General features: G+C 43.7%; 1 protein-coding gene across 1 annotated transcript; it reads left to right on the top strand.

Moving 5' to 3' along the window:
* The first annotated feature begins 2,009 nt into the window (after positions 1–2,009).
* LOC118972641 (keratin, type I cuticular Ha3-II) lies at positions 2,010–7,964 on the top strand. The gene is made up of 7 exons (XM_037019777.2): positions 2,010–2,431; positions 3,919–4,001; positions 4,926–5,082; positions 5,965–6,126; positions 6,220–6,345; positions 6,506–6,726; positions 7,540–7,964. Exons 1-7 carry the CDS (start codon positions 2,084–2,086, stop codon positions 7,664–7,666), a joined length of 1,224 nt encoding a protein of 407 aa, XP_036875672.1. The 5' UTR covers positions 2,010–2,083; the 3' UTR covers positions 7,667–7,964.
* Positions 7,965–14,146: the final 6,182 nt, after the last annotated feature.

Here is a 14,146-nt window from a genome sequence, read left to right as displayed (position 1 = left end):
TACTCAAGGTGTGGGAATAGTCATGTGTTCTCAACTCTGCCCTCCACTTTTAAAGGTACAAAGGTACTTAACCTCTGGATCATTCTATTCCAACCAAAGTAGAAGCTACAGTAATGATTTAGGGATCCTCATAGACATATTTACCACTCTACAACATGATATTCCTTTCCTATTCTTTAAAAAATGACAATGTCCAAATTTTTCTCTTTTGAAGCTTTGGGCATAGAGGAAGGGAGAAAGAGAAATGGTAATTAATCCAGCTGTTTGCTCTTTGTTATATGACCTCTTCCAATAGGGCTTCAATCCGTTCGGCAATGTTCTGAAACCAACACACCCAAATACTCTAAAGGTAGAGATTTGGGCAGGAGGGGAAGAGAGTTGTGGATCGTGAACATGAGTGAGGGTGTCAGCACCTTCAAAGCATACACTCTGGGAGCCCACAATTATTCCAAAGCTGTTGTCCTTTATGAAAGCATACCTGGAGCTCCATTTTGGAGATGACTTTCAGAATCACCCAAGAAAATGTGCATTGTTATTTTATAGTCATACGGGTCTCTGACCCATTGAAGATGCTACTCAGGTTGGTTGTTTGTTCCACTCATAGGCTTGGTTCCAAATGGTATCTGGCTGACTCCAAAAATAAACACACCTTCAGAAGATGAAGGTCTGACTTCAATGAGGATAACCAAAAGAAAGTATTCCAGGCTGTGAGGGCAAATTTGAAGAAGGAGTGACCTGAGCAATGGCCATATGAGAAGAATTAACATTAAACATAAAATTCTCAGAGTTCTCATCTCCATCTGGAAGAGTATGAGGTGGAACATCTGTTTGCCAAAATGTGTTGATGGTCACTTGATACCATTAAGCATACAATGAATGATGTGGTGACTTTTCAGGGTCATATCCTTTGGAGAACTGGGCTCAGATGTTTCTCTATCAGATCAACTGAGGGTTTCCTTTTCTTCAAGCTTTTAGTGGGTATTACACTTTCTCACCTAGTAGACATCTCTCCGTTAGATTAGAAATGACCTTTGGTTCTTTGATATGGAACAGGTTTAAATAAAAGGAAAAATCCTGGCTCATTTTAACAGAGGGGTACTGTCTAGTAGACACTGAACTCAATCCATTTGTGCATTACTGCATCTCAATAGTCAGAATACTGCAGAGAGATGGTGTGATGGCTAAAACATGGCTGTTGGATATCTGAAAGATCTGAGTTTAAAGGCTGGCTCTTCCACATAGGAGCTCTGTGACTGTGGGCAACCTCTCAGACATGTGGTGTCCTCATCCACAAGCCCCACAGGGCTTTGTGAGGACCGAAGGAGGTAATGCACGTGACATGCTTAGCACAGTGGGTGTTCTAAGCTGGAGCCATTCTATAAACAGTCACACTGTGTATAAGCATATGGTACAGTCTTCATGCAGAGTAGGTGCTCCCAACTTAGTTTCCTAAATGTTCTGTGAACATTGAATAATAACAGACATGGAACCTGGATCATCCTAAGCAGCCCCCTGGAAAGAGGGTAGGAGTGCCTCCATCTGGCCTGGATGGAACGGCAAAGGGACATTGAACTGGATGGCCTCCTAAGTCCTTTCTGACCTCAGCTTCTAGACTGGTTTCCAGGTGGGCTTTCTAAGAGGGCTTCCTGCATAGAGTCCTTCCTGAGTATGATGAGCTGGATGAAGCACAGAACTTTCCTCGTTTAGGAGAGGCACAGAAGTGACGTCAACTCTGGGGTACAGGACAGCTGTCACCCTAACCCTCTGTGAATAAGCTCTCCTATTGGTAAGGTAATGTGCTGGTCACTTTGAAGCTCTTACTTAGCCAACCAGCATGATTGGTGAGGAGTCCTGACTTAGCAAGAAGCCAGAGTAAAACATTTTATGAGGTAAGGGACTCGAGTGGGGTGGCTAAATAACAAGTGGAAAAATTGGTAAAGAGGGTAAAAGGGGGTAATGCGTATGTGGTTGCCACACCCACTGCTGGACTGAATATAAAGCCCTGGAGAGGATCAGGGCTTCCACCAGTGAAAAGGAATCAGGCTTTGAAACTGACCTTCAGAGCTCCGCTCCCTCCAGCACCATGCCTTACGCCTGTTGCCTGCCCAGTGTGAGCTGCCGCTCCACCTGCTCCTCCCGGCCCTGCGTGGCCCCCAGCTGCCACAGCAGCATCCTGCCCGGGGCCTGCAACATCCCCGCCAACGTGGGCAGCTGCGGCTGGTTCTGCGAGGGTGCCTTCAATGGCAGCGAGAAGGAGACCATGCAGTTCCTGAACGACCGCCTGGCCAGCTACCTGGAGAAGGTGCGCCAGCTGGAGCGTGAGAACGCTGAGCTGGAGAACCGCATCCGGGAGCGGTGCCAGCAGCAGGAGCCCTTTGTGTGCCCCAACTACCAGTCCTACTTCCGGACCATTGAGGAGCTCCAGCAGAAGGTGAGGGGGGACACCACACTGCCAATTTATTGAACTATTTATCCAAGTTTAACATGCCAGTTTGTGAATGGATCTAAGACTGTCCGAAGCTAATGTTGAGAATGATAAAGATGTAGACTGCATTGGCTTAGGTACAACACATCAAGTCGTCGTAGCAAGTCTGTTTGGGAAGCCATACAAGGGAAGGATACACACTGGGCTAGGGGAAGGCATCAGACTAAGATTGGTCATAGCAATCTTACACTGCTTCTTCCCTAAAACCAGAATATCTGATTCTTTAGTTCTGTAATGATATTCCACTCTTGTTTTCAGAGCCTATAGCATTAAAAAAAAATGCACCTGAATTATTTCTTGGAGCTAGGAATTTCCTGAGTAGGTCCTTAAATATTTAAAGCCTTTTAAAGTTGTAGCAAGAGACTATAGCAAAGCAAAAGAGCTGTTGACCTCAGAAGCCTCACTAATACACACAGACATTGTGCCATCCACTACAGCAGGCATGTGTGCCAGTGAGAATTCACATCCAGAAACATAGGCATAGAAGCTGGGCTAAGAGTCAGCACAGACATGGGACTTAATACATGGTGCTGGTCAGGGAGGGCTTCCCAGAAGAGGCAATGCCTGAGCAAGATTTGAAGGAAGGACAAGAGTTTATATCCAATTACTCAAGCCCTTGATTCTCTGAGGGGCTTGGCTGTCCACTGGTCAGTAGTTCTAGCAAAGGGAGTGCTGGAAAGGGGCTGTGCAATTTGAAGGTCATGCATTCATTTACCACATTTAGTGAGTGCTAGGAGTGAGAGATCAAGTGCAGGGAAAGACAGCCTCTTTCTGCTCACAGTCTAACAGGAGACTGACATGGAAACAAATGAATAGTGCAGGTGATTAGAAGTGCAGCAGGCTAAGTACAAGGTACTGTGGGGGCCCGTGGAGGAAGTGAGCACCTGCAGGAGCTGGTGAAGGGGGGCACTGTGAGTTATGCAGCAGTTCTTGCTAGTGGGTGAGGGCATCCCAGGGCATTCCAGGGCTCCTAGAGGGAGCTTTGTGCAACAGCACAGACAAGGGCACCATGAGGGAGAGTGGGGAGGTCATCAGGCTGCAATAAGGGGGTGTGAGGACAGCATCACCAGCTCGTCCTGGTTTGTCTGGGATTTTTCTGGGTTAGCACCCAGGAACCCCCTAGTCCTAGGCAAACTGGGACACTGGTCACCCTATGAGAGGCTTGGTTCCCAGTATGCTCAGTTCCTGCAGGAAGCCAGAGGCAGACCAAGAAGAGTAGGATTCAGGACAAAAGGCACACTTCCCCTTAACTGTTTTAGCTTTGAAATGATGAGTTCCATTAATTAGACCTTCTTTTATCCCTAAACTGAAAATCTGAGAAGATGCAAAGCTATTGAGAAGGAATGTGTATTTGAAACAAAACAGTTTTTCCCTTTACGGCACAAGACATTCCTTCTCAGTAGAACTCATTTCACAATTAACCCTGTCCCCAGATCCTGTGCAGCAAGTCGGAGAATGCCAGGCTGGTGGTGCAGATAGACAATGCCAAGCTGGCCGCAGACGACTTCAGGACCAAGTAAGATTTTTCTACTGACACGAACAATTTAGTTGTGCTCAGCATGAACTGCCAAGTGATGCGCATGTTCCGCGGAGCGTGCAAGCAGAAGCGCTCTGGGATGACACTAGGAGCACTCTTGCATGGGGTTAGTGAGCCTAGATGTCAGTCTTCTCACTGAATGCAGGAATTCCGTGTTTTAACTTTCGTTTGAAAGAGCTCAAGACACCACCCGTTCTTTCTCTTTTTCAACTGGACTGAATTTTAAAGCGAATTTGACACCAGTTTCTCAGTATAGGTTAGTCATTATCAGCCCATTTAAGAAAGGAGTTAAATCACAAAAATAGGAGGCAAATCCATTGAAGAGAACCAACCAATTTTTCTAGGTGTGACCATACCCTAAGAATCCTTTGCCTTTTTATGGGGCTTTACGGTTTGCAAGGTAATTTTACATGTCATTTCTTCATCTTCAGGCTGACTCTATGATATGTTGGTTCCCATTTTACAGATGAAGGGATTTATCCAGTCATAATGGCAAAGATCAGTCTACTGGCTTCTGATTCAGTGCTTCTAACACAACACCAGATTGCTCCTCAGAGTGGTTGCAAAAGCTGGGGAGACAATCTGTATAGCAGGCTTGGGAAGTTCACCTACCCAAAAAGACAAGATGACAGGCTTAGTTACACTAGCCTGTGAATGGGATGCTTAGCACAAGTGCCATTAATATTAGATCAAAACTATGCATAGGTACCCCACCAATACCTTCTCTGTGGCTCTTTTGGGGAGGAAATAGGTCTTTTTACTCAGCACAGTGGTATTTTTTTCCCTTTCAAAAAACTTTGAAGTAATTCAAAATGTAATGACTTTGATTGGGCCAGTCAAGTAAAACCCAGGAAGAACAAGTCTTCCTGGTTGACATCCTTTGACCTCTGGCTGTGTGCACAGGTATGAGACGGAGCTGGGCTTGCGGCAGCTGGTGGAGTCGGACCTCAACGGCCTGCGCAGGATCCTGGACGAGCTGACCCTGTGCAAGTCTGACCTGGAGGCTCAGGTGGAGTCCCTGAAGGAGGAGCTGCTGTGCCTCAAGCAGAACCATGAGCAGGTGAGGGAGTCCCAGCCCCCACCACCCTAATATTGAGAGTTCCTAACTTCCATGTGCAGGATAAGGTAGGTCTTTGCTAAGCGCCACAGAGCTACTGGTTGCTCAAAACCTACCTGGGGGGATATTGGGAAATGAGTCACAAACTTCTCTCTTTTACCTAGAATCTGTCTGGTGACCTATTTCCACTTGTGGCCAGATATGTGGTCCGAAGTCCACACAAAGATCTTTTAAAATACTTTCTGTTGTTTGATAAGATCTACTATTATCTGAATAGCTGCCAAATTAATGACTAAGACTGGAAGGAGATAGTAAACCTCCTTATATTATCTAGTCACCTAGATACTAGAACCCAACGTGGATAAATGGATGGATGGATGGGAAAAAAGGGGGAAGTGAAGGAACTCAAATAATGGTTGACACAGACCTCATGGTTAGATGTAATATTAGGAATTGAGATGCATGTCATAAACATTAATTAGATGTTCTGATGAAAAGGAAACAGCCCCTAATGGATAGTGCATAATGTCAGAAGACATGAAATAAATGGGAGAAGTTAAATCTGGTTTCCCTATATTTAAGTAGCAACAATTATAAACCAGATATCATGGCAGGCTTATCACTAAGCAAAGGGAAAATCAGAAAGAAATGATACAATCTTGTAGTGGGAAGAAGCATTAGGAGTAATTTAAACAACCAGCCTCATTATACAGATGAGGCAAGACTCAGACAGCAGGCCTGACACAAGAGGTAACATGGCCAAGTTTTTAACTCATATTTTCTAAGTTCTAATGCAATCCTTTTCCCACTACATTGGACTTCCTCAAAAAAAGTTTAATTATACATTTCATTCTGTGTGTTCATTCCTTCTTCTTCCTCCATCAGGAAGTCAACACCCTGCGCAGCCAGCTGGGAGACCGCCTCAACGTGGAGGTGGACGCGGCCCCCACCGTGGACCTCAACCGCGTGCTCAACGAGACCAGGTGTCAGTACGAGGCCCTGCTGGAGACCAACCGCAGGGACGTGGAGGAGTGGTTCATCACCCAGGTGGGCATCTCAGCACAGGGCCACCCAGGGCTCTTGGCCCCTTGGGCTCCTCAGGCCGGGGCTGAGCCTGTCTTCTCTTCTGCTGTGTTTCAGACCGAGGAGCTCAACAAGCAGGTGGTGTCCAGCTCGGAGCAGCTGCAGACCTCCCAGGCGGAGATCATCGAGCTGAGACGCACGGTCAACGCCCTGGAGATCGAGCTGCAGGCCCAGCACAACCTGGTGGGTATTGTTCAGACCTCCTGGTGAGAAGGGGGAGGCCGGGGGTCAGAGTCACTGGGATGCCGTTGGGCCACACTCCCCTGAACTCTTGAAGCTTGTGACTCCTTTGGAGAAGGCCACTAAGGAGCAGCTCCGTGACATTCGTTGTCTTCCCCCACAGAGGAACTCCCTGGAGAACACGCTGACGGAGACCGAGGCCCGCTACAGCTCCCAGCTGTCCCAGCTGCAGTGCATGATCACCAGCGTGGAGTCCCAGCTGGCTGAGATCAGGGGTGACCTGGAGCGGCAGAACCAGGAGTACCAGGTGCTGCTGGACGTGCGGGCCCGGCTGGAGTGTGAGATCAACACGTACCGGGGGCTGCTGGAGAGCGAGGACTGCAAGTGAGTACCTGGCTGCAGGTGTCTGGTGCAGTCGTGCACACACCAATGTACTGTCAGGCAGCACCCCTGCAAAGCACCCACGCAGCTGTGCTCAAAGATAGGACAGGGATTTTGCTAGTCAGGTCCTCACATGCCCATGTGGCTGTAGAAACCAGAATTTGACATCACAGCAGTGGGAAGGGGAGGGTATTTGGTTCTCTCATTACCTGGCCTAAAGGTATTTTCTGTTTCAAAAGATACTCATGAGACTTGACTGTTTTCTCCAGCTTTTGGATGTTGAAGGGTAAATAAAGCTTTGTACCTCTAGGCTGGCTTGTCATAGCAAAAGGGAAGACAAAGTTGTAACAACAATCGTTTCTATTTGAACATTGCTTTTGGATTTAACCGACACTTTCAAATCCATTTTTTTATTGATCCCTGTTGGAATCATCTGAGGCAGGCAGAGTGGGGATCAGACCAGCATGACCATCTTATAGATGAGCTTTTGAATATCAAAAGTGAAGATGACTCAATAACTCATAGGGTCCAGCACTCATCACCTAACACAGAATTTCTATGAACTCATTCTGTATGGCAGGTATCAGCAATGAGGCTTAGAGGGATGAAATGACATCCCCATGACTCTAGGGCTGTAGAGAGGCAACTAGGATTCCACCTTGAGTCTTTGCTCTTCTTTTCTGAGCTTTGTAGAAGTGATCTGAACAGGGCTTGGCTTCCTAAGATCTCAGAGAGTGGTTTCTGCTTGTTCCCATGTCCCTCCTTTTTTAAAAAATCACCCTTGCATGCTGATGATCTAATGGTTCTGTGTCCCAGGCTGCCCTGCAACCCCTGTGCCACCACCAACGCATGTGCCAAGCCCATTGGACCCTGTGTAACCAATCCCTGCACCCCTTGTGGCCCACGCTCCTACTGTGGGCCCTGCAATACCTTTGGCTGCTAGATGTCACCGAGACAGCATGAAGACAGATGGACCAACCATCCACTGGCCAGCCTCGCTTCTCTGAGAACCATCAGCCATGGGACCCTGCAGCAGGCATCACCGTAAACCACGGGCTGGAACAACAAGTGCTCCACACCCAGGCCCGCGGGATGCTGTTCATCTGAGGCCACTCGGCAGTTGTTCTGTGACCTGATGGTCTGACAGGTTGGGCTGTGACGCTGTCAGATGAGGTGTTGTATGGTTCTTTGCTGCTCTGACCTTTCTTGCAGTTCCCCAGATGGCTTTGCAATCTAATAAACTTTCCTCTTGCAAAGCAGTGATGATTCTCATTTGTATTCATTCTTTTAAAAGTGTTCACTCTATGTTTATGTGCTTCTTATGAAACCACTTGAAAGCAGTTGTATAGCTTTATAGCTGTGTCATTTAACCCTCTCCTAAAAGGTCCATTAATTAATATGCATTAAGCACAATGAGCCCCAATACCCTCTCAGGTAGGGAACCAGTGGGAACACTAGGGCGAGAGGCATCTTCTGAATATGACAAACATTCCTTATGGGGACTTAGTAAAACATAGCAGCTAACATTTCTAGAAAAGCCCACCTTTTATTTTTCAAGTGCCCACAAGAACAGGGACAGGACCTAGCACTTATTGAACACCAGCCGGGTACCAGGAACTGCACAAATACTTTTTGTCTTATTCACAATGTAAGTAGCAATGCCAAGACTGAACCCAGAGCTCACTCTCTGAATGGCAGTTGCATGTGAGATGTCTGACAGCAAGAGAATAAGCCTGATTTTGAACAAGCACCCAGATCCTCTATAGCCTTCAAGATCGTCCCGTGGGAAGGGATGGTGCTGTTAGTGTCCCAAACATCTCTGAGACTCTCTTTTGGGAAATACTGAAAACCTCCCAGTTGTAAAAAGGGTCTCTCTTATATTTTAGTAACACCCAACCGATTTTTTAAAGCTTTTCTCTTCTCATTTGAATTTTTTAAGCGCTGGGACTAACTTTGAATTCTGGGACCCACCCCACAAAGTTCTTTAGAACCAAGTCAGGATATTAAGTCTCTGGTCTCTGCCAGTACTAACAGTGTCTTACAGGTGCCTGCTGGTGTCCGGCTGAGATCAGTGGTTCCCATAGTTGTGTGTTCTAGAGTCTGTGCAAGGCCACTGTCCTGGGCTAGTCATATCCTCTCTCCCGAAGCTGAAGCTGACACTCTTGCCCCCTTCTGGGATGACGGCTTTTCCAACTTGGTCTCACACTCTTGCCCTCACATACTCTAGTTCTAACGTTCATCCCATTGATGTTGGAGTCCCTTACTCAATCCCAGGCAGTGCCCTGGAACGTGACGGAGTGATACTTCATGCTGTGCTCAGAACGTCTCACCTGAGCTGGTGCACCCTGGCCTCTCTTCCTTCTGGGCAAGTTCATTCCCAGGAGCCACCTCCATGCCTCATACAAATACCCTCATGCAGTCGTTCCTGTTAGTTCTCTGTTCATGCTGGGACTGACACCTGCCAGTAGTTAGCCGCTGGCTCTATCAGGACCCGGTGCCTCATGAACACCCTGTTCTCTGCTTGTGAGGGCTCTAATTTCTCAACACAATAAATACACTTTATTCTTATCGTTCAACGTGTAAATCAGCAAACAAAAACTTTGTCTCTGTGTTTGATGGGGCCTTGTCAGTGGGAGAACTGGGTCAGGGGAGGCTGTCCTGAGTGCCATCTCTGCCATGGTGTTTTCTTGCATGGAGAAGAGAAAGGAGTGTCAGGGAAGTCCCTTTTGCTCAGGACAAAGCCACGTTGGTTTCGAGCTAACTGGGTAGCCCTCAGCGTTACCACTCACCTCACATACTGGGTGACCCATGGCTCTTGAGTCCACTGATGAGGGACTATGCTCCACTACCTGGTGTGACAAGTCAGCTTTGCTGTTGTCTATTTTTAATCATGAATTATGAAATATGCCAAACATCTAAAGGAACAAAAAATAATAAGACACCTATAAATCCACTACCAAGATTTAAGAGATCTAAACATTGGCCTTACATCATTGTTGTGGTTTGGTTTTGCTTTGTTTTTAGAAACAAAATGTTACACGTTTACATAAAACCCCCACCTTTATCCATCCTTTCCTACATATGTTTCCCTAGAGGAATCCGCAATTCTAAACTTGTGGTGGTGTATCATTCTCCAATTAAAACATTTCTAAAAACTATACATGGTAGCAAACTAAATTAAAAAATACATGAAAAAGATCACCCATCAGGACCAAGTGGGATTTATTCCAGGGATGCAAGGATGGTACAATATTTGAAAATTCATCAACATCATCCACCACATCAACAAAAAGGACAAAAATCACATGATCATCTCAACAGATACTGAAAAAGCATCTGACAAAATTCAACATCCATTCATGATAAAAACTCTCAACAAAATGGGTATAGAGGGTACCTCAACATAATAAAGGCCATATATGACAAACCCACAGCCATCATTATACTTAACAGTGAAAAGGTGAAAGATTTTCTTCTAAGATGGGGAACAAGACAAGGATGCCCGCTCTCCCCACTTTTATTCAACATAGTACTGGATGTCCTAGCCACAGCAATTAGACAACACAAAGAAATAAAAGGCATCCAGATTGGTAAGGAAGAAGTCAAACTGTCACTGTTTGCAGATGACTTGATATTATACATAGAAAATCCTAAAGACTCCACCAAAAAACTATTAGAACTAATACCTGAATTCAGCAAAGTTACAGGATACAAAATTAATACACAGAAATCTGTTGCATTCTTATACACTAACAACAAATTAGCAGAAGGAGAAATCAGGAAAACAACTCCATTTACAACTGCATCAAAAAGAAGAAAATACCTAGGAATAAACCTAACCAAGGAGGTGAAAGACCTATATTCTGAAAACTACAAGACACTCATGAGAGAAATTAAAGAAGACACCAATGAATTGAAATCTATCCATGCTCTTGGATAGGAAGAATAAATATTGTCAAAATGTCCATACTGCCTAAGGCTATTTACAGATTCAATGTAATCCTTATCAACATACCAACAGCATTCTTCGATGATCTAGAACAAATAGTTCTAAAATTCATATGGAACCACCAAAGACCCTGAATAGCCAAAGCAATCCTGAGAAATAAGAACAAAGCTGGGGGGATTATGCTCCCTAGCATCAAGCTTTACTACAAAGCCACAGTAATAAAACAATTTGGTCCTGGCACAAGAACAGACCCATACTTCAATTGAACAGAATAGAGAGCCCAGATATAAACCCACACATGTGTGGTCAATTAATATACAGTAAAGGAGCCATGAATATACAATGGAGAAAAGACAGCCTCTTTAACATCTGGTGCTGGGAAAACTGGACAGCTACATGCAAGAGAATGAAACTGGATTATTGTCTAACTCCATACATAAAAGTAAACACAAAATGGATCAAAGACTTGAATGTAAGTCATGAAACCATAAAACTCTTAGAAGAAAACAAAGGCAAAAATCTCTTGAATACAAACATGAGCAACTTTTCCTGAACACATCTCCTCGGGCAAGAGAAACAAAATAAAAAATGAACAAGTGGGACTACATCAAAGTAAAAATCTTCAGTACAGCAAAGGACACTGTCAACAGAACAAAAAGGCATCCTACAGTATAGGAGAATGTATTCATAAATGATTTATCTGATAAGAGGTTAACATCCAAAACATATGAAGAACTCATATGCCTCAACATCCAAAACACAAATAACCCAATTAAAAATAGGCAGATGATCTGAACAGACACTTCTCCAAAGAAGAAATATGGATGGCCAATAGGCTTGTGAAAAGATGCTCCACATCGCTAATCATCAGGGAAATGCAAATTAAAACCACAATGAGATATCATCTCACACCAGTTAGGATGGCCAGCATCCAAAAGACAAGAAACAACAAATGCTGGCAAGGATGTGGAGAAAGGGGAACCTTCCTACACTGTTGGTGGGAACGTAAATTGGTTCAACCATTGTGGAAAGCAATATGGAGGTTCCTTGAAAAACTAAAAATAGAAATACCATTTGACCCAGTAGTTCTACTCCTTGGATTTACCTGAAGAAAACAAGATCCCAGATTCGAAAAGACCTATGCACCCCTATATTTATCTCTGCACTATTTACAATAGCCAAGATATGGAAGCAACCTAAATGTCCATCAATAGATGAATGGATAAAGATGTGGTACATATACACAATGGAATATTATTAGCCATAAAAAGAAAAGAAATCCTACCCTTTGTGACAACATGGAAGGAGCTAGAGGGTATTATGTTCAGTGAAATAAGCCAGGTAGAGAAAGACAAGTACCAAATAACTTCACTTATTTGTGGAGTGTAACAACAAAACAAAACTGAAGGAACAAAACAGCAGCAGACTCACAGACACTGAGAAGGGACTAGTGGTTACCAAAGGGGAGGGGCTGGGGAGGGTGGGGGGAGAATGCAATTAAGGAGCCGTATAATTCGCAACTGCAATATAGGTAGGTCATGGGGAAGGCAGTATAGCACAGAGAAGACAAATAACAACTCTATAGCATTTTACTACACTGATAGACAGTGACTGCCATAGAGGGGGTGAGGACTTGATAATGTGGGTGAATGCTGAAACCACAGTGTTGTTTATGTGAAACCATCATAAGATTATGTATCAATGATACTTTAATAAAAAAAAGAAAAAAGAAAAAAAACTATACATGGATGAATCCGTGCACAGTGTGTGTGTGTGTGTTTCAGCTTAAAGTTAGAAAATATAAATGGTATAAATCTTGCCATTAATTTTCCCCATTTAACATTATGCTTCTGAGATTTATCTATGTTTATATATGTTGTTCTTTTCCTTTATTTAAATTCTTATGTAATATTTTGTAATGAAAACGAATCATGTTTTTATTTACTTATTCCATTATTAAGGGACAGCTAGGATGTGTCTTTCTTTCTTTAATCATTATAAAGTGTTGCAGGAACATCCTTGCCAATGTCTCCTATGTGAGTGGTTATCCAGAGCAGTGGTGCTCAAACTGTAGGCCACTGGGAACATGGATGCTATTAGAAAATTCTTGAGTCCCATGCTAGACCTACTAACTCCAAAGCCTAGAAGTGAGGCCCAACAATTTATTTAAAACAATTTTGTTGAGATATAACTTCTGAGTATATATCCAAAGGAGGTCCATACCTCAGAGATATCTGCACTTATATGTTCATTATAGCATTATTCATAATAGCTAAGATATGGAAACAAACTAAGTGTTGATGGATAACTGGATAAAGAAAATGTGATATATATATCCATAAATAGCATTTTACTATGCTGATAGACAGTGACTGCCATAGAGGGGGTGAGGACTTGATAATATGGGTGAATGCTGAAACCACAGTGTTGTGAATGTGATACCATCATAAGATTATATATGCACTTAGATAAGAAAACCAAAAAGGAAATCCTTCCATTTGCAAGAAATGGATGAATGTGGAGAATATTATACCAAGTGAAATAAGCCAGACACAGTAAAACCAATGCTGCCTGACCTCTCCTATATGTGAAATCTAAAAGAGTTGAGCTCTTAAAAGCAAAGAGAGGGATGGTGGCTGTCAAGGACTAAGGGGTGAGGAAAATGAGAAGACAGTGGTCAAAGGGTACAAAGTTTCAGTTATGTGAGATGAATAATTTCTGGAGGTCTAATGTACAGTGTGGTAACAATAATTCATAATACTGTATCATATACTTGAACTATTCTAAGAGGATAAATCTTAAAACTTCTACACACACACACACACACACACACACACACACATCCAAAGGAAACCAGGCAGAGATGATGGATAAGTTATTTAGCTTGACTGTAGTGATCTTTTCATTACATATATATATATATATGCATGTATGTGCATAAAAGCATCAAGTTGTACACCGAGCAATCTATTTTTACTTTCAAACTTGAGGAATGTCATCAGACTTAGCAAGTATTGCTAGTGAAGGTTGGCATGATGATATCTTGCCGTGTTAGTTTGCAGTTTTCTTATTCCAATGCAATTAAGCATTTAAAAAATACTTATTCATCATTCAAGTTTCTTCTCTGAAAAGTCAATTCAATTAAACAAATAATCATGGGGTGCCTACAATGGTGCCTAAAACTGCCCCAGGTGTCAGGACAGAGTAGTGAAAGAGATAAAATCTGCTCTCAAGGGGTTCACTTTCAAGTGGGGGAAGACAGACAGGCAGAAGTCAGGCAAGAATGACTGTGTCACGTGTTACGTGCTAAGAAGAAAAATAAAGCTAGGTCCTACAGACCAAGTGTTTGTGTCTCCCAGATTCATATGTTGAAATCCTAGCCCCCAAGGTGATGTTCTTGGGAGGTGAGCCTTATAACATCTATAAGTGATAAGTTGTCTCACTTATTACCTGAATCTTCCCAGAGTGGTCATG

Source organism: Manis javanica, chromosome 4 (assembly GCF_040802235.1).
Source record: "Manis javanica isolate MJ-LG chromosome 4, MJ_LKY, whole genome shotgun sequence".
Classification (NCBI taxonomy): Eukaryota; Metazoa; Chordata; class Mammalia; order Pholidota; family Manidae; genus Manis; species Manis javanica.
This window is presented reverse-complemented; position numbering and strand designations above follow the sequence as displayed.